The 24,953-nt window shown below is 36.0% G+C and overlaps 1 protein-coding gene across 1 annotated transcript in view; it reads right to left on the bottom strand.

The window, feature by feature from the left end:
• The window catches only part of LOC121367652 (neurogenic locus notch homolog protein 1-like), an 81,753-nt gene that overhangs the window by 17,952 nt on the left and 38,848 nt on the right, over positions 1-24,953 (bottom strand). Inside the window, exons 7-20 of the mRNA XM_041491946.1 lie at positions 24,048-24,173; positions 22,094-22,102; positions 21,542-21,643; positions 19,402-19,521; positions 13,544-13,663; positions 11,912-11,920; positions 11,348-11,452; positions 10,762-10,875; positions 9,768-9,887; positions 6,433-6,552; positions 2,167-2,175; positions 1,621-1,725; positions 1,038-1,151; positions 44-163 (exon numbers count right to left, since the gene is read on the bottom strand). Of these exons, the coding sequence (XP_041347880.1) occupies positions 44-163; positions 1,038-1,151; positions 1,621-1,725; positions 2,167-2,175; positions 6,433-6,552; positions 9,768-9,887; positions 10,762-10,875; positions 11,348-11,452; positions 11,912-11,920; positions 13,544-13,663; positions 19,402-19,521; positions 21,542-21,643; positions 22,094-22,102; positions 24,048-24,173 (1,293 nt within the window). The remainder of the gene's footprint in view (positions 1-43; positions 164-1,037; positions 1,152-1,620; positions 1,726-2,166; positions 2,176-6,432; positions 6,553-9,767; positions 9,888-10,761; positions 10,876-11,347; positions 11,453-11,911; positions 11,921-13,543; positions 13,664-19,401; positions 19,522-21,541; positions 21,644-22,093; positions 22,103-24,047; positions 24,174-24,953) is intronic.

Genomic DNA, 24,953 nt, shown 5'->3' with positions numbered 1-24,953 from the left:
CTACCGCTACCCACACATGCGCAGTATTCTGCTTCCTACTTACCTATGCACGTTTTGCCGTCCCCGGTATAGCCACTGTTGCACGTGCAAGTGTAACTGCCGTCAGTGTTGGAACACATAGCGTTAGCGTCGCAGTCGTTGTCCATTCTACATTCGTCTATATCTAGAGAAAGGAGAGGAATGTATGGTTAAACACAACCCAAAACGTTTTGAACAATGGTTAGCTGGTGTTTGTAGTCCGTTTGTAACAAAAGAGAACCGAAATGTATGTTTAACGACACCCCAGAACGTTTTGTGACTATAGAGATTTGGTGTGTGTAGTCTGTTTACAACAAAAGAGAACTGATGAATTGGCATGCAACTCTAATGAAGAAAGTTGAAAGTTGACATAAAAACATATTAAGTTTTAAACCCATACCAACTCGCATAGCACATTAAAAAAGATATCCGGATAAATAAAAAAGGTTTCTTTGCAAATTATCATCAAACTGCATAGGTTAAATGTTCTTTTAATACAGGTATGAAAGCAACTTGTGAAAGTCATGGTAAAAGGCAGTTCTGCCTTTGCATTATTGTACTGATTACTAGTAACAATGCATTAACCTTTTTTTATTTTCATAGAACTGTTTGTAAATAAATGCTATGAAAGTTGGTATGGGTTTATATAAGATTGAGCATGATATATTGGAATAGTTATATATCAAATTCAAGGGACTTGTAAATCAGACAGAAAACGATAGTATATATTATCTAATATAAAGACCACCTGTTGATAACAGCTGGATTCACAAGACTCTTGATTCACATTTATAATTGCAAAACTAATAAACCACCAATGAAATTCCCACTAACTACTGCCTGTAAGAACATTTTATATCATTACTAACTGCTACATACTCCCCCACCTCCTTCAAGTGAAGCTACATTCCTGCCATGAAGTGTTACATATTCCTGGATGGTTTAATTACATTCATGTATTGAGAAATCGCCACTAGGTATTGCCAACATTACTATGAACATGTTTGAGTGAGTTTTACCTGTGCACGGAGATCCACTGTATCCAGTCAGACAGGTGCACTTGTAGGATCCCACTGTGTTCACACACGCAGCAGTCGAACCGCATAGCTGTTTGTTCACACATTCGTTCATATCTAGTGAAGAAGAAAAATCCATTTCATATTAGATAACAATGAACAGGGTCTGGACTACATTCAAGCATACTGGGCAGTCATCAAAGAAGCCAACTTTAGGTTATAACAATGGAGTTTAAAAACTTTTGTAAAATAAAAAATAAAGGAATCACTAGATTGTTTCAGTCCTGCAGGTAAGTAATTTTCAAGAACATTTATTAATAATGAACCGAATAAACATTTAGTTCACTCAGAATGAATTAACATTTTCTTATATCATTGGGTAAAAACAAAATACTAGGGTCAAAGGAAAGGCGTGTGATCTTCAAATGAATCCCTGATGCAGAAACTACTGAGCCACATGAAGAGAACTACATTGGATAGCTTCATATCATTGACCTACTGGGGTCTCTATCTGAGTGCTTGAAGAAGAAGAAGAATTTGGAGACGAACAAGTAGAAAACATGCCTACTGACTTGTATTAACTCACCAGTTTTGCAATTCTTTCCATTATAACCGGGAAGGCAGACACAGACATAGTCTTCATCCAGATCGTAGCACGTGCGTACGTGTAAACACGGGTTCGAACTGCAGGCTAGAATGACATGTAACATGTAACAAACAATGAGCTTAAATGGCAAGACTGAAATTGTGACAAATTATCGTTACAATTTATAGTTTGGAACCATTTATCCAGTTAAAGAAATTAGATTCATTCTTATAATAATATATATTTTATTTGAAAAACTTATTCAGCATAATTGTAATCCAGGGTAAGATAAGTCTGTTAGAACCCAAATGTTTGTTTCTTTATTTCTTTATTTATATAAAATTTGTTGTCAATAATTCCAACACAACATGGAGTTAATGGTTTTTTAACTAATAAAAGGTAAATGTTTCATATCTATTTTGAGAAATATTTTATAGACAAAACCACAGCGCGTCGGTGTTTCATTATGGTGTTCTATATTTTAATCTGTTAGTCACAAATAGTACAAAGACGGCATCTGTATTACAAAGATCTGCTTATACTCACGTGAGACTCCTGAAAAAAGTTTGAAAAAGAATCTTAAATACACGAAAGAGATTAATGTACATGAATACATATGTCATTCATACATTTCAAATATGTATTATTTTACACCTATAACAAAATTTTAACAACGATTTAACAAAGATTTTATGTAAATACAAGACATGGATGAGCAGGCACTTGTGCAGGGTTGGGTTTCTGGGGGTCGAACCTTCTTACCCCAGCAACTTCGCTCGCTACTGTTTGGAACCCCCACCTGCATAAATTCCTGCACATGCATCTGCTGAGCTTTGCATCATTGCTGAAATGCATTATGAAAAGGCAAAGAAAGAAAAAACGTTTTGTTTTTGTTTAACGACACCACTGGAGCACATCGATTAATTAATCATCAGCTATTGGGTGTCCAATTTTGTTTTAATCTGAATAGTAGTCGCCAGAGGAAACCTGCTGCATTTGTTACTAATGGAGCAAGGGATCTTTTATATGCACTTTCCCACAGACAGGAAAACACATACGACGGCCTTTGTCCAGTGGTGGTGCACTGGTTGGAATAAGAATACAAAACTATCAGCAGAATGGATCCACCAAGGTGGTTCGATCCTACGACGCAAGCATCTCAAGCGAGCACTCAACCGATTGAGCTAATTCCCGCCCCCGCAAAGAAAGAAGAGCAAGGAAAAGACAGTGGAGAGGAAAGAAAGTGGCCCGTAGGTGGGGTGATGTGATACAGACAGACAGACAGAAACTGGCCCGTAGGTGGGGTGATGTGATACAGACAGACAGACAGACAGAAACTGGCCTGTAGGTGGGGTGATGTGATACAGACAGACAGACAGAAACTGGCCTGTAGGTGGGGTGATGTGATACAGACAGACAGACAGAAACTGGCCCGTAGGTGGGGTGATGTGATACAGACAGACAGACAGAAACTGGCCCGTAGGTGGGGTGATGTGATACAGACAGGCAGACAGAAACTGGCCCGTAGGTGGGGTGATGTGATACAGACAGACAGGCAGACAGAAACTGGCCCGTAGGTGGGGTGATGTGATACAGACAGACAGACAGACAGAAACTGGCCCGTAGGTGGGGTGATGTGATACAGACAGACAGACAGAGAGAAACTGGCCCGTAGGTGGGATGATGTGATACAGACAGACAGACAGACAGAAACTGGCCCGTAGGTGGGGTGATGTGATACAGACAGGCAGACAGAAACTGGCCCGTAGGTGGGGTGATGTGATACAGACAGACAGGCAGACAGAAACTGGCCCGTAGGTGGGGTGATGTGATACAGACAGACAGACAGACAGAAACTGGCCCGTAGGTGGGGTGATGTGATACAGACAGACAGACAGAGAGAAACTGGCCCGTAGGTGGGATGATGTGATACAGACAGACAGACAGACAGAAACTGGCCCGTAGGTGGGGTGATGTGATACAGACAGACAGACAAAAACTGGCCCATAGGTGGGGTGATGTGATACAGACAGACAGACAGAAACTGGCCCGTAGGTGGGGTGATGAGATACAGACAGACAGACAGAAACTGGCCCGTAGGTGGGGTGATGTGATACAGACAGACAGACAGACAGACAGAAACTAGCCCGTAGGTGGGGTGATGTGATGCAGACAGACAGAAACTGGGCCGTAGGTGGGGTGATGTGATACAGACAGACAGACAGACAGAAACTGGCCTGTAGGTGGGGTGATGTGATACAGACAGACAGACAGAAAGTGGCCTGTAGGTGGGGTGATGTGATACAGATAGACATACAGACAGAAACCGGCCCATAGGTGGGGTGATGTGATACAGACAGACAGACAGAAAGACAGACAGACATGAGACATGTATATGCGTACGTACTGGTGCACGTTTTCCCATTCCCGGTGTAACTCGCGTTACAGGCAGAGTAGTAACTACTACACGTGTTGCTACAAACACACAGAGAGACAGAAATAAAACATGTATATGAGTACATACAGGTACACGTTTTCCTGTTCCCGGTGAATGATGTTTTGGATGACAGGGATTTGTTTTCAATTTTCGTGACTTAAGCCGGTAAATACTATATTTGTGAACGTTCTACCCGCGCCATAGCATATTACGTTTGCGTGGGAATACACGTTATATCCAAGAAAATAAGTTACTCTAGAATGTGTATTTTGACTAAAACCAACTGGTAATATTGTTCCATCTAGACACGGTCTACACTGCTTCATTCTGTTAAACACTAACTGATACTGTAATGAAATAAAATTTATTTTCTAAATATTTTATTAAATCAAAAAACATTTTTTTTGAATTTATTAAATATTAAAATTAAAATTTTCAACTTTTAAATTTGAATATCCTCCAAAAGAGCATAAAATGACCTCTGATGTTACTACATGTTGTTGCAATATTTTTTAACAGTTTTGAGCTAATAATTTGGTAAAAAAGAGCAAAAGTTGGATTTTATTGGTCGATAATGAGTTTCTCAATTATTACAATTGGACAGAAGATCTAAATATAATAAATATATCACTACTAAATGTAATTAAACACTTTAAATAAATAGTATACAGTTTTTAACAACATTAAGTACTCTAATAATACATTTCACCTACATTTATGTAAATTACACACTTCGGTCATTTTTCAAAACTGGTCTTTTATCCTTAAGAAATGTAATAGGCTAATATTCTATGTTGTCTGAATGTATTTATTGTGTTCAGTAAGCAGATGCTGGTACACTTGTCAAGTTTATTGCAGAAAATGTGCCAAAAAGGTTAACATTTGGCTTGTAATACATATGGCAGAATAATCCATAATGCATATTCAGTGGTCATTACTACAAACATCCTACCAATCAAGAAATACTACATTGAGGTATCCAACACACTGGCACATGATTACACTTGTTAACAGTTATCACTGGGAACTGAAAAAGATGGTGCAAGTACTTCTTGGTAGGATTTGTATCAGCATATTGTGACAAAATCTTCATTTTCAAAGTTGTCGTCAACAAAAAACATATTATGGTGTATACCTAAATAACATCTGTAGGGCATATTCGTATTAATATGCATTTATATGGACTGTTTTGCATTTTACAAACTGGCTACATGTCTAATACAGTAAATGAAGTAGATTAAGTAAATACAGCAGGTCAAAATTGAATCTGAGGCCTATCATGTCTAATTTTCCCTGAAATTAGTGTGTACAAATTTGTTGCAAATGGCCCCAATTTTGTGACTTTCACCATCCCTCTGACACATTTCTAATAATGTTCCATGAATTCAGTCACCATATCTTTAATAAGCTTCCACTTATCATATCTAAAATGCAAAATTTTACAGTTTCAGATTTTAATTTTTTTTAAATTTCAAAAATTTAAATTTAAGTTTAATATTTCAATAAAAATGAAGTAAAATCTAATGATTGATTTTTTTTCCTTTAAATATTTCAAAATCTTTCCAAGACAACTCTGTGCAGATAGAACATACGTAGAAGAAAAAATAGCTGTTCATTGTATGAAGAAATTCCAACATTTGATAAAATGATTACATTTTGAAGTTGGTGTCCCTCAAGATTCCATTGCTAAAATTGGCCATGGCAAGGCACTGTGGTAGGTGTTTTAACACAGCCTGTATATACTCTCAGTTTAAAGGTGACATCCCGATACTTACTGAGCATTGCTTTAATATGTATATCATTGATATGCATTAGTGTGGGCCAGTTTTTAGGGGGGGGGGGGGCGGGGAATGGACTGATAGGCCTCAGATTACAGTTATCTTCCCATTTGGTTGTCCAAAATCCGGAAATTTGACCGCGCAAGTAGTCTGCTGTTTGACTGATTATTTCATGGCAGACAGCTATGAAGTGGCAACTGTTTGACTGAAGTGACAGGGGATAGCATGTAGTTTGTAAACATGTGTAACTTGTTGACATTGAAGACTTGTTTGTGGTAATTCCGGCCCATGCTAAAGTAGTGCTTTTTGTGTAAAATGGGTGTACTCCGGCCAGGTTTAGAGGGTGTGTCTGTTTAAACCAATATGCTGGGAGAAAGAGCTGGACAACAGGGGTTGTCCTTTGCATGGTATGTGTCCCCCATGCAGGCAAAGGTACATACAAAACTTTACGGGCCTGCTGATATTAATAAAAATGTTATAGCCACTAAGGCTATATAGAAACATATAGCGAAATTAATTGTGGTCTGAGGCCAAATGCAGCTTGTAAAACATGACCACCTCTATCCGCACATGCGCAGTATTCCGCTTCCTACTTACTGGTGCAGGTTTTGCCATCCCCGGTGTAGCCACTGTTGCACATGCAGGTGTAGTTGCCGTCAGTGTTGGAACACACAGCGTTGGCATCGCAGACATTGTCCATGGTACATTCGTTGATATCTAGAGAAGAGGTATCTTTTGTTTAACGACACCACTAAAGCATATTGACTTATTAATTATCATGCTATTGGATGTCAAACGTTTGGTTATTTTGACACTGTCATAGAGTGGAAACCCGCTGCATTTTCCATTAGTAGCAAGGGATATTTTATATGCACCAAACCACAGACAGGTTAACACATAGCACATCCTTTGATATACCAGTCGTGGTGTACTGGCTGGAACGAGAAATATCCCAATGGGTCCAGCGACGGGGATTCGAACCTAGACTGACCGCGCACCAAGTGAGCGCTTTACCACTGGTATACGTCACAATATATAGCGAAAGGAGAGGAATGTATATTTAACGACACCCTAGAACGTTTTGAACTATAAATATTTGTTGTATGTAGTCCGTTTGCAACAAAAGGGAACTTGATTGCATGTTCAACAACAACCCAAAATGTTTTGAACTATGAATGATTGGAGTCTGTAGTCCGTTTGCAACAAAAGGGAACCGCTGTATTGGTATGCAATTCTTTCATGAAGGAAGTTAAAAGTTTTTTTTAAATTATTTTTGTTTCAATTTTAATTTTTAATTTTTAATTTTTTAATTTTTTTTAAAAGTAAATTTTATTGTCCCGAGAAATATTTGGCAGTGTCTGTGTTGGGAAACTCTAAGCTGACCTCACTGACTTACAAATATTAAAAATATATTTCAAATATATATAGAGAATACACATATATTTAAAACATATACTGCATTCAAAAACTCTCACATCCACTCACCTACTCACCCCTCCCTCAGTTTTCATACATGTTAGTAATTAGTTTTAATTATTTCTGGGAGCAAGATAGAAGAGAATTAAAAAAGGAAAAAAGAAATAGCAGAAGAGAGAGAAAAGAATAACGTTGCAGAAAAGTTTCTCTTTTAATGTTTGTGTCTAAGCCATTATGTTAAACTAGAGTTGAAAAGGTTCATGAAAAATGGTCAATAAATAAATTATACCATTTCTTCCAATATTTTTCAAAATATTCGTATTCACAGTTTTTAAGCGGAACACACCTTTGAATTTCTAATTAGTCTTTAATTGTCCATTGTAGTCATCGTAAGTTCAACTTTTGTTTTTGTATTTTCATAGAATAAATTTAATATTTTATATTAATAATCATCCAATTTACTACACTGATATTTGCTTCATTATGCAAGAACATCTTTATTTTCCCATATAAAACTATAAAATCTTTTATTTAATATTTGGATTAGTTGTTCAGATGGAGTTGGTAATAATGGTAATGACATTAGTAAATTTATTATTTTAGGTATTATTAAAGAAAGTTGATAAAACAAATAGTTGTTTTAAACCCATACCAACTCGCATAGCACATTAAAAACTATTGGTGTAAATAAAATAAAAGTTTCTTATTATTATTGTAAATTATCATCAAACTGCATAGATTAAATGTTATTTTAATACAGATATGAAAACAACTTAGCAAAGTCAAGGTAAAGGGCAGTTCTGCATTTGCATTATTGTATTGATTACTAATAACAATGCAGGTGGCATTGCATACTTTGGTTGTTCCGGTATTTTAAGCTCATCCCTATATTAAAATGAGCTTTAATGTATACAATATATTTGATGATAATTTGTCAAGAAACGATTTTTATTTACATAGAACTGTTTGCAATTTGTTTTTTAATGAAAGGTGGTATGGGTTTATATGACTTAGGATGCTTTATTATAGTAATTATATATCAATTCAAAGGATTTGTAAACCCTGCAGAAAAAGATAAGATATAGAATCTAATATAAAGTCCACCTGTTAATAAAGCATTGAGTGATTGGATAATCAGACGAATAAACACATGCATACAGAGACACATAATTGGAATGTACTCAACATATTTATATAGAAAGCGATTGTTACGGAGTACACATTACGGATTACGTATACGCATAAATATTGCGGACAAATGGAATTCACTACTTACGTGATATTCTATTTAATCTACGCTCGTTGATGAATATTTTGTTACACAGTTTACTTTGACAAAAATGTACTATCTGGATAATACATAAATTGTGCTAGCCAGACGGTGCTATATTTATAAACCAACGTCAGAAACACAAAACGTGAATGGCTGTCTTTACCTCAATTAGGTCGTTTTACTGGCACTTATATATATTTAAACGTTTTACCCGCGCCATAACATATTACGTTTGTGGGGCGGGACGTAGCCCAATGGTAAACCGCTCGCTTGAAGGGCAGTCGGTTTGGGATCGATCCCCGTTGGTGGTCCCATTGGGCTATTTTTCATTCCAGTCAGTGCACCACGACTGGTATATCAAAGGCCGTGGTATGTGTTATCCTGTCTGTGGGATCGGGCATATTAAAGATCCCTTGTTACTAATGGAAAAATGTAGCGGGTTTCCTCTCTATGTCTGTCTCAAAATGACCATATATTTGACATCCAATAGCTGATGATTAACAAATCAATGTGCTCTAGTGGTGTCGTTAAACAAAAGAAACTTTATTTATTTTATTATGTTTGCGTGGAAATATTATCTGTACAAGTTATGTCCAAGAATACAAGGTACTCTATAATGTTTATTCTGTCTACAACCAACTGGTAATATCGTCTCATCTATACACTATGTACATCACTTCATTCTGTTAAACGCTAAAGTGAATTGTTGGCCTACCTATATCTCGAGATTATCATAATACTATTTACGCTAACCTCAAATCTAGCGACCCTATCGCTGTGTTTCCACCTTACCCGCACAGACAGATTTTTTTCTCTAAGATTCCAACAGAAAATTAATTGCATGTGACAAGCTGATTCCACCAACTTTGAACATACTCGCAAACACTCGCACGGACACACACAGAATAGAACATGCACGGCCTTTTCCGTCAGTATCTTCTGATATTACAAGAAGATTGATGACGAAAGACTGATATGTGTTCAATACAGACCCTATCGCTTACAGAACTCCATTAGATTTAGTGTTATTTTTCTGTTTTGGTCTAAACGTGTTTTGCCGACAGAAAACGTCTGTGCAGATTTGGTGAAAACCCAGACTAACCCTGACAGAAACTCGAAACCGAAAGTTTAAACTAAGCAAATAATCCAGAATGAGTATTTCAGCGTTAACGAAATTAAACTGCAGCTCGTAAAACATGTCCACCGCTAATCGCACATGCGCAGTATTCTGCATCCTACTTACCGGTGCACGTTTTGCCGTCCCCGGTGTAGCCGCTGTTGCACATGCAGGAGTAGCTGCCGTCAGTGTTGGAACACATAGCGTTAGCGTCGCAGTTGTTGTCCATGCTACATTCGTCGATATCTAGAGAAAGGAGAGGAATGTATGTTTAACAACAACCCAGAACGTCTTGAACAACGGTTAGCTGGTGTTTGTAGTCCGTTTGTAACAAAAGAGAACCGGAATGTATGTTTAGCGACACCCCAGAACGTTCTGTGACTATAGAGATTTGGTGTGTGTAGTCTGTTTACAACGAAAGAGAACTGATGAATTGGCATGCAACTCTAATGAAGAAAGTTGAAAGTTGACATAAAAACATATTAAGTTTTAAACCCATACCAACTCGCATAGCACATTAAAAAAGATATCCGGATAAATAAAAAAGGTTTCTTTGCAAATTATCATCAAACTGCATAGGTTAAATGTTCTTTTAATACAGGTATGAAAGCAACTTGTGAAATTCAAGGTAAAGGGCAGTTCTGCCTTTGCATTATTGTACTGATTACTAGTAACAATGCATTAACCTTTTTTTATTTACATAGAACTGTTTGTAAATAAATGCTATGAAAGTTGGTATGGGTTTATATAAGATTGAGCATGATTTATTGGAATAGTTATATATCAAATTCAAGGGACTTGTAAATCAGACAGAAAACGATAGTATATATTATCTAATATAAAGACCACCTGTTGATAACAGCTGGATTCACAAGACTCTTGATTCACATTTATAATTGCAAAGCTAATAAACCACCAATGAAATTCCCACTAACTACTGCCTGTAAGGACATTTTATATCATTACTAACTGCTACATACTCCCCCACCTCCTTCAAGTGAAGCTACATTCCTGCCATGAAGTGTTACATATTCCTGGATGGTTTAATTACATTCACGTATTGAGAAATCGCCACTAGGTATTGCCAACATTACTATGAACATGTTTGAGTGAGTTTTACCTGTGCACGGAGATCCACTGTATCCAGCCAGACAGGTGCACTTGTAGGATCCCACTGTGTTCACACACGCAGCAGTTGAACCGCATAGCTGTTTGTTCACACATTCGTTCATATCTAGTGAAGAAGAAAAATCCATTTCATATTAGATAACAATGAACAGGGTCTGGACTACATTCAAGCATACTGGGCAGTCATCAAAGAAGTCAACTTTAGGTTATAACAATGGAGTTTAAAAACGTTTGTAAAATAAAAAATAAAGGAATCACTAGATTGTTTCAGTCCTGCAGGTAAGTAATTTTGAAGAACATTTATTAATAATGAACCGAATAAACATTTAGTTCACTCAGAATGAATTAACATTTTCTTATATCATTGGGTAAAAACAAAATACTAGGGTCAAAGGAAAGGCGTGTGATCTTCAAATGAATCCCTGATGCAGAAACTACTGAGCCACATGAAGAGAACTACATTGGATAGCTTCATATCATTGACCTACTGGGGTCTCTATCAGAGTGCTTGAGGAAGAAGAAGAATTTGGAGACGAACAAGTAGAAAACATACCTACTGACTTGTCGTATTAACTCACCAGTTTTGCAATTCTTTCCATTATAACCGGGAAGGCAGACACAGACATAGTCTTCATCCAGATCGTAGCACGTGCGTACGTGTAAACACGGGTTCGAACTGCAGGCTAGAATGACATGTAACATGTAACAAACAATGAGCTTAAATGGCAAGACTGAAATTTTGACAAATTATCATTACAATCTATAGTTTGGAACCATTTATCCAGTTAATGAAATTAGATTCATTCTTATAATAATATATATTTTATTTGAAAAGCTTATTCAGTATAATTTAAAGCATAATTGTAATCCAGGGTCTGTTAGAACCCAAATGTTTGTTTCTTTATTTCTTTATTTATATAAAATTTGTTGTCAATAATTCCAACAGATGATAGAGTTAATGGTTTTTTAACTAATAAAAGGTAAATGTTTCATATCTATTTTGAGAAATATTTTATAGACAAAAACTATATAATTCAAAACCACAGCACGTCGGTGTTTCATTATGTTGTTCTATATTTTAATCTTTTAGTCATAATAGTACAAAGACGGCATCTGTATTACAAAGATCTGCTTATACTCACGTGAGACTCCTGAAAAAAGTTTGAAAAAGAATCTTAAATACACGAAAGAGATTAATGTACATGAAAACATATGTCATTCATACATTTCAAATATGTATTATTTTACAACTATAACAAAATTTTAACAACGATTTAACAAAGATTTTATGTAAATACAAAACATGGATGAGCAGGCACTTGTGCAGGGTTGGGTTTCTGGGGGTCGAACCTTCTTACCCCAGCAACTTCGCTCGCTACTGTTTGGAACCCCCACCTGCATAAATTCCTGCACAGGCATCTGATGAGCTTTACATCATGCTGAAATGCATTATGAAAAGGCAAAGAAAGAAAAAACTTTTGTTTTTGTTTAATGACACCACTGGAGCACATCGATTAATTAATCATCAGCTACTTTGTGTCCAATTTTGTTTTAATCTGAATCGTAGTCGTCAGAGGAAACCTGCTGCATTTGTTACTAATGGAGCAAGGGATATTTTATATGCACTTTCACACAGACAGGAAAACACATACCACGGCCTTTGTCCAGTGGTGGTGCACTGGTTGGAATAAGAATAAAAAACTATCAGCTGAATGGATCCACCGAGGTGGTTCGATCCTGCGACGCAAGCATCTGAAGCGAGCACTCAAACGATTGAGCTAATTCTCGCCCCCGCAAAGAAAGAAAAGCAAGGAAAAAACAGTGGAGAGGAAAGACAGACAGACATGAGACATGTATATGCGTACGTACTGGAACACATTTTCCCATTACTGGTGTAGCCCGCGTTAGAGGTAGAGTAGTAACTACTAGACGTGTTGCTACAAACACACAGAGAGACAGAAATAAAACATGTATATGAGTACATACTGGTACACGTTTTCCTGTTCCCGGTGAATGATGTCTTCGATGACAGGGATTTGTTTTCATAAATTAAGGAAGTAAATACTATATTTGTGAACGTTCTACCCGCGCCATAGCATATTACGTTTGCGTGGGAATATTCCCCGATTCACGTTATGTCCAAGAGAACAAGTTAGTTGAGAATGTGTATTTTGACTAAAACTAACTGGTAATATTGTCCCATCTAGACACGATCTACATTGCTTCATTCTGTTAAACACTAACTAATGAAATAAAATGGTGTTAACAGTGAATTGTTGATCGACCTATATCTCGATATTATTAAATTACTGTTTACTCTAACCCGAAATCTAATCCCACCTAATACACACAGACATATCTGCTGTTTTCACCAACTATGAACATACTCACACACAGTGGCAAAGATACGCACAGAATAGAACATGCATGTTGTTGGGGGTTTTCCGTCAGTGTCTTCAGATATTACAAGAAGATTGATGATAAAAAAACTGATAATATCTGTTCTACACAGAACTCCACTAGATTAAGGTTATGTTTTTTTGTTTGAGTAAAAAACGTGTTTTGTCAACTGAAAACGTCTATCATAAAAGAATGTGTGTGTCTGTGTGTGTTTGATGAAAACCCAGCCTAATCGTGACATAAACTCTAAACCTAAAGTTCAAACTAAGCATATAATCGGGACTGAGTATTTCAGCGTCAATGAAATTAAACTGCAGATCGTAAAACATGTCCACCGCTACCCGCACATGCGCAGTATTCTGCTTCCTACGTACTGGTGCAGGTTTTCCCGTCCCCGGTGTAGCCGCTGTTGCACGTGCAGGAGTAGCTGCCATCAGTGTTAGAACACATAGCGTTAGCATCGCAATGGTTGTACCTGCTACATTCGTCGATATCTAGAGAAAGGAAAGGAATGTATGTTTACCCACAACCCAGAACGTTTTGAACAATGGTTAGTTGGTGTCTTTACTCGGTTTGTAACAAAAGAGAACCGGAATGTATGTTTAATGAGATCCCAGAACGTTTTGTGACTATGGAGATTTGGTGTTGTAGTCTGTTTACAACAAAACAGAAGTGATGAATTGGCATACATCTCTAATAAAGAAAGTTAAAAGTTGACCTAAAAACATATTATTAAGTTTTAAACACATACCAACTCGCATAGTACATTAAAAAATATCCGTGTAAATAAAATAATCATCAAACTGCAAAGGTTAAATCGGTATGAAAGGAACTTATGAAAGTCAAGGTAAAGGGCACTACTACTTTTGCATTATTATATTGATTACTAGTAACAATGCAGTAACATTTTTAACATAGAACTGTTTGAAAATAAATGTTATGAAAGTTGGTATGGGTCTATATGAGATTTAGCATGGTTTATTATAATAGTTACATATGAAATTCAAGGGACTTGTAAATCGGACAGAAAAAGATAGTATAAAGACCACCTTTTGCCGTATTTACAAGATTTGAGTCACATTTATAAATGAAAAACATTAATAAACCACTGCTGACTTGATATTTTTAATTATTTGCTTAAGTAAATTTTATTCTCCCCAGAAATATTTGGTAGTGTTGGGGTTGAGGAGCCCTGAGGTCAATGACTTACAAATATTTTAAATATATTTCATATATAAACAGAATATTTACATGTACACAATGTTCATGTTTAAAACATATACTGCATTCAAAAACTCTCACATCCACTCACCTACTCACCTACTCATCCCTCACCACAAATATTCATGTACCTCACTTTTTATACATGTCAGTAATTAGTTTTAATTATTTCTGGGAGCAAGAAAAAAGAGAAAGAAGAAAGGGAACAAAGAAATATCAGTAGAGACAGAAAAGAATAACGGTACAGCACATTTTCTCTTTAAATATTTTCTCTAAGCCATTATGTTAAACTAGATTTGAAAAAGTTCATAAAAAATTGTCAATAAATAAATTATATCATTTCTTCCAATACTTTTCAAAATATTCGTATTCACAATTTTTAAGCAGAATACGTCTTTGAAATTCTTTTGGTTTTGCATTTTCATAGAATAAATATAATATTTTATATTAATAATCATCCAATTACTACACTGCTATTTGCTTCAGTATGCAAACCTAAGATAACGATATGTTTATCAAAAGTAATATGTTCACCCAAAGTATTTGTTATCGAATTTGCCATAGATTTCCATAGTTGTTTAACAAAATGACAATCATAAAATGAGTGTTCCATTGTCTCTGGCAGCAGATTACAGAGGGTACATAGTGAATAGTAGCCTACATAAAAAAAATGGTTAGTTGCGAGTATTCGATGCTGTATTCTGTACTGAAACCACTGCAAAGTTGTATCTGGTACATTTAAAGGGTATGCTATAATATATTTTCCATTCCCTTAATGAATAGTTGAAACCTTTTCCCTGATTTTTAATTGTGATTTTGGAATTTTTGATGTATTGTATAGCAGTTTATATTGTTCCTTGGAACTTGTTTCTCTTTTAAAAACTGCTTGAAATTTTGGGGATAAAGTGGTTTATAATTAGGGAAAAAAAATGCAGTTTGACAATTACAATAACATTTTCCATATTTTTCAATAAAACAGTTTACTGCTTTAATTATAGACGTATAATAAAAATAAAAATCGTTATTATATAATACTTCATAATAAATTTGTCAACAGTTAGAAACCCGCCATATACACCAATTAAATCATTTATAAAAATATAATTCCGTTTTCGGCATACTTTTTGTAGGAAATAGGTTTTTTTATCTTTTAATATTTTACTGTTGTACCAAATAGTCATATCAACTATGTCTTCTATACTTTCAATGATTTCTTCACATTGAATTTTTCTCCAGCTTTCAAGAATAACTTTTCAAAAAGGATTATTTATATTTTGCATTTCCTTATTAATAAATTGATCACCGTATATAATTAAATCCTGTATTGATACATTTGTGATGGATGAAAAAAGATGCATCCATTTTGAATCATTTGTAAATAGTCTTCTCATCCATGTTGATTTTAAGGCTTTTATAGAGATTGAAATATTAATCATTCTTAATCCTAAATTTTGATAATTTTGAATTAGAGTTTCACGTTGTTTCTTTCTGGTTTATTTTCCCATATAAAACTATAAAATATTTTATTTAACTTATTAATTGTTCAGATGGAGTTGGTAATGATGGTAATGAGAGTAGTAAACTTATTATTTTAGGTATTATTAAAGAAAGTTAAAAGTTGATAAAAAAATAAAAATATTATGTTTTAAACCCATACCAACTCGCATAGCACATTAAAAAATATTGGTGTAAATAAGATAAAAGGTTTCTTTAAAAATTATCATGAAACTGCATAGGTTAAATGTTATTTTAATACAGGTATGAAAGCAACTTAGGAAAGTCAAGGTAAAGGGCAGTTCTGCCTTTGCATTACTGTACTGATTACTAATAGCAACGCAGGTGGCATTGCATACTTTGGTTGTTCCAGTATTTTGTGCTCATCCCTATATTAAAATGAGCTTTAATCTAGACAATATATTTGATGATAATGTTTCAAGAAACATTTTTATTTACATAGAACTGTTTGCAATTTGTTTTCTTAATGAAATGTGGTATGGGTTTATTTGACTTTAAGCATGCTTTATTATAATATATATATATATATATATATATCAATTCAAAAGATTTGTAAATCTTGCAGAAAAAGATAAGATATAGAATCTGATATAAAGTCCACCTGTTAATAATGCATTGAGTGATCAGATAATCAGATACATAAACTCATGCATACGGAGACGCATAAGTGGAATCTACTCAAAATATTTATATAGAAAGTGATTATTATGGATCACGCTTTACGGATTACGTATACGCATACATTTTATATCCAGGTATCTACGCTCGTTTATGAATATTCTTTTACATAGTTTACTTCGACAAACGTTTTCTATCTGGATAATACCTAAATTTTGCTAGCCAAAATGTGCTATATTTATAAACCAATCTCAGAAACACAAAACGTATGAATGGCTGTCTTTACCTCAAGTAGGTCGTTTTACTGACACTTGTTAGTTGCCATTTGTCAGTCTTTTATAAATGATGCTACAGATCACTTATGTCAGCGCTCAATGTTCTCGACCAACTGGTCGCATATGCGACTGGATTTTTCACGAGTGCGACCAAAAATTACTACGAAGTCGCATGTGTGCGACCAAACAAAATAACTAGCTTTGTGGATGGAAAGTGACACATTCACGCATACTATGAAAGTCGTAGTCTTAAGGTATAGCTAAGTGACCGAACGTTTTGTTAATCTGCATGTGATTCACAACAGAATCATAATGCATGGTCTGTTTGACGTCATCAATTCTGAGAAAAATACGCCACTTTGGCCTACTGCGTTATGGCTGAAAAGAAACACTGTAACAGCTTTCAATGAACCTATTTTTCAAGCGGTAAGTTAAAAATTTGAGATGTACCTTAAATAGAATATCAACTCAGTTTGAACAAAATTATAATTATGTATACCGATTTAATCGGTTTTATTAGGATTCTCGTTTGACAACAGTTAATAATAACTGAAAACGAAATAATGCCAAGCGACTACAAAATCAAGGTAACACGGTTCAGGAAGTTTCTTACAAATAGGCCGTATTTTTTTACGTGGCTCCATTTGCAAGTCGACTTTTAAACACGTTCACGATTTTAAAGACCTTTAGTTTAAAAGCTAGTGTAAGAAAATGCATGTGGCATTCTTACATTTACTTTAATTTTAACGCAAAGCCTGAACTCTAATGCCTGAACCCTGATGTCTACACACGATCTGATCATCATCTGGAAAGTTCTGACCCAGATACGTGTATTTTTCATCGATTGGCGACTGGCCAATATTTATAATTCGGCATCATGTGACCGTCGTAGGTGAAGGAGAATGACCGTCATTCTGATGGTCGTGGAAGCGATGTTGTTAACACTTGTATTTTCTCAAGCTTGTATTGTGATGTTTTATATCACTAATATCAAATAATAAATTAGCTATTAAGAAGTACTGGTAGAATTATAATCATTACATTCTTCTATAGCCTACAATTAACTACTATAGGATTTTTGCCCCTTCCCCCCCCCCCATGTACGCCTTTTATACATACCACCAGTGTCCCCCTCCCCCCCCCCCCCCAATGTACACCTGTAGTCTGTACATCGATTTGTTCACATGCACACATGAACATGTACTCTATATAATAATCCTCTGTACTATGAAAGATTACTACTAATTTTATACACACGAACATATTATTAAGCTTATACATATCAATATGGGTACTTTTAAAACAATAACCTTTATAATGCAATGTATATACCTAACTACTGTTAATATGTTAGGTTTCCAACAATTTGCAACTGCCAAGTCTTTACATCAAAGGCCATTAAATAAATAATAAATACTAATGTTTTGAACATTAGAACAAAAACATATGTATGCTTTCAGTAAACACTCCTCCCTGTACGCATTTTGTACATGATGACACCTCCCCCCCCCCCTTCAAGGAACGTAAAAACTATGTACTTTATGGATGCCCCCTATGAATATTCCCCAGTGCTCCAAACCTATTCCCCAGTGCTCCTAAAATATGTAATTGTGCGCCTAAAATTAGAATGTTAGGAGCACAGTGCTCCTAAAAAACATTTCAAACTTTGAGCCCTGTATGTATATATTTAAACGTTCTACCCGCGCCATAACACATTACGTTTGAGGGGCGGGATGTAGTCCACTGGTAAAGCGCTCGCTTGACGCGCGGTCGGTTTGGGATCGATCACCGTCGATGGGCCCATTGTGCTATTTCTCGTTCCAGCCAGTGCACCATGACTAGTATATCAATGGCCGTGGTATGTGCCATCCTGTCTGTGGGATGGTGCATATTAAAGATCACTTGCAACTAATGGGAAAATGTAGCGGGTTTCCTCTCTATGACTGTGTCAAAATGACCATATATTTGACCAGTAAGTTGACTGGTAATATCATCTCATCTATACACTATGTACATCACTTCGTTTTGTTAAACACTAACCGGTGCGGTAAGGAAATGAAAGGGTGTTCACAGTGAATTGTTGGCCTACCTACTCGATATTATCAAACTACTATTTACCCTAACCCCAACTCCAACTCTATCGCTGTGTTTCCACCTTACCCGCACAGACAAATATTTTCTCCATTAGATTCCAACAGAAAATTGATTGAGTGTGATATACTGTTTCCACCAACTGTGAACATACTGGCACACACTGGCGCGGACAGGCACAGAATAGAACATGCACGTTTTTTTCCGTCAGTTTCTTCAGATATTACAAGAAGATTGATGATAAAAAAAACCTGACAATATCTGTTCTACACAGAACTCCATTAGATTTAGTGTTATTTTTCTGTTTTAGTAAAAAAAACGTGTGTCTCAAAGAGCGTGTTTGTGTGGGTTTGGTGAAAACCCAGCGTAACCCTGACATAAGCTCTAAACGGAAAGTTTAAACAGAGCAAATAATCAGGACTGAGTATTTCAGCTTCAATGAAATTAAACTGTACCTCGTAAAACATGTCCACCGCTACTCGCACATGCGCAGTATTCCGTATCCTACTTACCGGTGCAGGTTTTGCCGTCCCCGGTGTAGCCGCTTTTGCACGTGCAGGTGTAGCTGCCGTCAGTGTTGGAACACATAGCGTTAGCGTCGCAGTCGTTGTCCATGCTACATTCGTTGATATCTAGAGAAAGGAGAGGACGGTATGTTTAACCACAACCCACAACGTCTTGAACAATTGTTAGTTGGTGTTTGTAGTCCGTTTGTAACAAAAGAGAACCGGAATGTATAATTAAGAAGACCCCAGAACGTTCTGTGACTATGGAGATTTGATGTTTGTAGTCCGTTTGAAACAAAAGGGAACCGATGAATGGGCATGCAACTCTTTAATGAAGGAAGTTAAAAGATGACATAGAAACATTAAATTTTAAACACATACCAACTCGCATAGCACATTAAAAAAATATTGGTGTAAATAAAATTTTAAAAACGTTGTTGTTTTTTTAACAAATTATCATGAAACTGCATAGGTCAAATCGGTATGAAAGCAACCTTTGAAAGTCAAGGCTTGCAACCCATAGCGAGCCTCCCTGTTTGGGTACCGCAATGTTTGTATTATAATGCGCTCCCCATAATGTAGTGTGCAATGTCGGTTATGTTTAAACTTTTTTTCAAGCAGGAAATTAATTCACAAATGTTTAAAATCTGGGTTTTCATTTTGTAAAATTCTGCCCCCCCCCCCCCCCCATCATTAATATACTTATATGCCAAATATCTTAAGGATATTATGTAGCATTTTAGCTTTGTCGCGCATTTAGATGTATACTTCTATAGTTATTGAAATGTTTTAACTTATTTAAGAAACATTCTGCCGAGTTTGTTCTTTATTGCAGGTTGTAGTTTTCCTGTTTTGTTGAATATGTGTTCACAGCTTATAGTTTGTGAGTAATCGGTGATGCATATCGGAACTGAACATTCAAAGACATACATTTAGTGAACATTAAAACTGAACCTGCATTGCATTTGATGCCAGGGTTACAGACAATATACCTATGTGTTTGTAGTTTTGGCCAGATGATGCGGGTCTAATTGCTGCTCTATTGGCAGAGTGCTCAATTTGCTCTCCGATGGAGTCCCCAGTGGGATACTCGGATATTGCTTTCCAGGGCAAATTTGTGCTACTGGGCTGGCTTCCCTGGTACTCTATATATATGGCTTGTCGGATATGGGTACCGGTTGCGTTGCCTGACAATGGTATGTGTTCGACATGGTTTGGTCAGTCACAGATTTAGTTTGTCAATAAAGCTGTGGCCAGTTTTTTTGTTCCATCAAAATGTTTACGTTTGTGTGGTTATTTTGGCAAACGCGTCTTAGATAAAGGGCACTTCTACCTTTGCATTACTATATTGATTACTAGTAACAATACAGGTGAAATTGCATACATTAGCTGTTCCAGTATTTTGTCTTAACACCTATATAAAAATGACCTTTAATCTATGCAATATATTTGAAAGTAATTTTTAAAGAAACTTTTGTATTTAGATAGAACTGTTTGTAAATAAATGTTATGAAAGTTGGTATTTGTTTATACAAGATTTAGCCTGATTTATTATAATAGTTATATATCAAATTCAAGGGACTTGTAAATCGGGCAGAAAAAGATAGTATATATCATCTAATATAAAGACCACCTGTTGATAACAGCCGGATTTACCTTGAGTGGCATTTATAAATGCAAAACATTAATAAACATTGGATACAAATGAACAGGGTCTGCACTACATTAAACCGAACTGGGCAGTCATCAAAGGAGCCAACTTTAGGTTATAACAATGGAGTTTAAAAACCTTTTTTTAAAATAAAAAATAAAGAATCACTGGATTGTTTCAGTTCTGCAGGTAAGTTATTTTCCAGAACATTTATTGATAATGAACGAAATAACTTTTCGTTCACTCAAAATCAAATATGTTTTCTTATAACACAGGGCCAAAACAAAGTACTAGCATCACAGGAAAGGGGTGAGGTCTTCAAATGAACCCCTGAGACAGAAACTATTCAGCGTCATGAAGAGAACTACGTTGCATAGCTTCATATCATCGACCTACTGGGGTCTCTATCAGAGTGCTCAAAGAAGAAGAAGAAGTAGAAGAATTTGGAGACGAAAAAGTAGGAAATATGCATACTGACTTGTCATATTAACTCACCAGATTCGCAGTTCATTCCACCATAACCGGGCTGGCACATACAGATATAATCTACATCAGTATCCAAGCACCGTCCATTAATACACGGGTTTGAATTGCAGGCTACAATGACATGTAACATGTAACAAATAATGAGCTTAAATGGCGAGACTGAAATTCTGACTAATTATCGTTACAATCTATTGTATGAAATCATTTATTCAGTTAAAGAAATTAGTCGCATTCTTATAATAATATATATTTTATTTCAAAAACTTATTCAGCATAATTGTAATCCTGTAAGTCTGTTACAACCCAAATGTTTGTTTTTTTATTTCTTTATTTATATAAAATTCGTTGTCAATAATTCCAACAGAACATGGAGTTAATGGTTTTTTAAATAATAAAAGGTAAATGTTTGATATGTATTTTGAGAGATATTTTGTATACAAAAACTATCTAATTCAAAACCATAGCGCGTCGGTGTTTCATTATGGTGTTCTTTAGTTTAATCTGTTAGTCGCAAATAGTACAAAGACGGCATCTGTATTACAAAGATCTGCTTATACTCACGTGAGACTCCTGAAAAAGTTTGAAAAATAATCTTAAATACACGAAAGAGATTAATGTATATGAAAACATGTTATTCATACATTTTAAATATATATTATTTTAGAACTATAACAACATTTTAACAACGATTTAACAACGATTTTATGTAAATACAAGACATGGATGAGCAGGCATTTGTGCAGGGGTAGGGTTTCCGGAGGTCGAACCTTCTTACCACAGCAATTTCGCTCGCCACTGTTTGGAACCCCCACCTGCATAAATTCCTGCACAGGCATCTGATGAGCTTTACATCATTGCTGAAGTACATTATGAAAAGGCAAAGAAAGAAAAGGGTTTTGTTTTCGTATAACGACACCAATGGAGCACATCGATTAATTAATCATCAACTACTGGGTGTCTAATCTCGTTTAATCTGACTCGTAGTCAATCAAAGGAAACCTGCTGCATTTGTTTTTCTAATGGAGCCCGGGATCTTTTATATGCACTTTCCCACAGACAGGAAATCACATACCACGGCCTTTGTTCAGGTGTGGTACACTGGTTAGAATAAGAATAAAAAAACAACCATCTGAATGGATCCACCGAGGTGGTTCGATCCTGCGACGTATGCACCTCAAGCGAGCACTCAACCGATTGAGCTAATTCCCGCCCCCGCAAAGAAAGAAGAGCAAGGAAAAAGACAGTGGAGAGGAAAGAAACTGGCCCGTAAGTGGGGTGATGTGATACAGACAGACAGACAGAAACTGGCCCGTAGGTGGGGTGATGTGATACAGACAGACATACAGAAACTGGCCCGTAGGTGGGGTGATGTGATACAGACAGACATACAGACAGCAACTGGCCCGTAGGTGGGGTGATGTGATACAGACAGACATACAGAAACTGGCCCGTAGGTGGGGTGATGTGATACAGACACAGACAGACAGAAACTGGCCCGTAGGTGGGGTGATGTGATACAGACAGACAGACAGAAACTGGCCCGTAGGTGGGGTGATGTGATACAGACAGACAGGCAGAAAGAAAGACAGACAGACATGAGACATGTGTTTGCGTACGTACTGGAACACATTTCCCCATTACTGCTGTAGCCCGTGTTAGAGGTAGAGCAGTAACTACTATACGTGTTGCTACAAACACACAGAGAGACAGAAATAAAACATGTATATGAGTACATACTGGTACACGTTTTCCTGTTCCCAGTGAATGATGTCTTGGATGACATGGATTTGTTTTCATGACTTAAGGCAGTAAATATTATATTTGTGAACGTTCTACCCGCGCCATAGCATATTACGTTTGCGTGGGAATATTCTCAGCTACACGTTATGTCCAAAAAAACAAGTTTCTTTAGAATGTGTATTTTGACTAAAACCAACTGGTAATCTAGACACGATCTACCTCACGTCATTCTGTTAAACACTAACTGATACTGTAGTGAAATAAAATGGTGTTAACCGTGAATTGCTGACCGATTTATATCTCGATATTATCAAATTACTATTTACCCTAACCCCAATTCTAATCCCACCTAACACACACAGACATATATGCTGTTTCCACCAACTATGAACATACTCGCACACACTGGAAAAGATACGCACAGAATAGAACATGCATGTTGTTGTGTTTTTTCATCAGTTTCTTCAGATATTACAAGAAGATTGATGATAAAAAAACTGATAATATCTGTTCTAAACAGAACTCCACTAGATTTAGTGTTATGTTTTAGTAAAAAACGTGTTTTGCCGACTGAAAACGTCTATCATAACAGAAAGTGTGTGTCTGTGTGTGTTTAATGAAAACCCAGCCTAACCCTGACATAAACTGTAAACCAAAAGCTTAAACTGAGCAAATGATCAGGACTGAGTATTTCAGCGCCAATGAAATTAAACTGCAGGTTGTTAAATATGTCTACCGCTTCCCGCACATGCGCAGTATTCTGCTTTCTACGTACTGGTGCAGGTGCAGGTTTTCCCGTCCCCGGTGTAGCCGCTGTTGCACGTGCAGGAGTAGCTGCCATCAGTGTTAGAACACATAGCGTTAGCATCGCAATGGTTGTACCTGCTACATTCGTCGATATCTAGAGAAAGGAAAGGAATGTATGTTTACCCACAACCCAGAACGTTTTGAACAATGATTAGTTGGTGTCTCTAGTCGGTTTGTAACAAAAGAGAACCGGAATGTATGTTTAATGACATCCCAGAACGTTTTGTGACTATGGAGATTTGGTGTCTGTAGTCTGTTTACAACAAAAGAGAACTGATGAATTGGCATACATCTCTAATAAAGAAAGTTAAAAGTTGACCTAAAAACATATTATTAAGTTTTAAACACATACCAACTCGCATAGCACATTAAAAAATATCCGTGTAAATAAAATAATAGGTTTCTTTGCAAATTATCATCAAACTGCATAGGTTAAATCGGTATGAAAGGAACTTATGAAAGTCAAGGTAAAGGGCACTTCTACCTTTGCATTATTATATTGATTACTAGTAACAATGCAGTAACTGTTTTAACATAGAACTGTTTGAAAATAAATGTTATGAAAGTTGGTATGGCTTTATATGAGATTTAGCATGGTTTATTATAATAGTTATATATGAAATTCAAGGGACTTGTAAATCGGACAGAAAAAAATAGTATATATTATCTAATATAAAGACCAACTTTTACCGGGTTTACAAGATTTGAGTCGCATTTATAAATGAAAAAACCCATTAATAAACCACTGCTGACTTGATATTTTTAATTATTTGCTTAAGTACATTTTTATGTCCCCAGAAATACTTGGTAGTGTTGAGGTTGAGGAACCCTGAGCTCAATGACTTACACATATTTTAAATATATTTCATATATA

The sequence above is a fragment of the Gigantopelta aegis genome, chromosome 3, assembly GCF_016097555.1.
Source record: "Gigantopelta aegis isolate Gae_Host chromosome 3, Gae_host_genome, whole genome shotgun sequence".
NCBI lineage: Eukaryota > Metazoa > Mollusca > Gastropoda > Neomphalida > Peltospiridae > Gigantopelta > Gigantopelta aegis.
The sequence above is the reverse complement of the archived record's forward strand: the minus strand, read 5'-3'. Positions and strand labels throughout refer to the sequence as shown.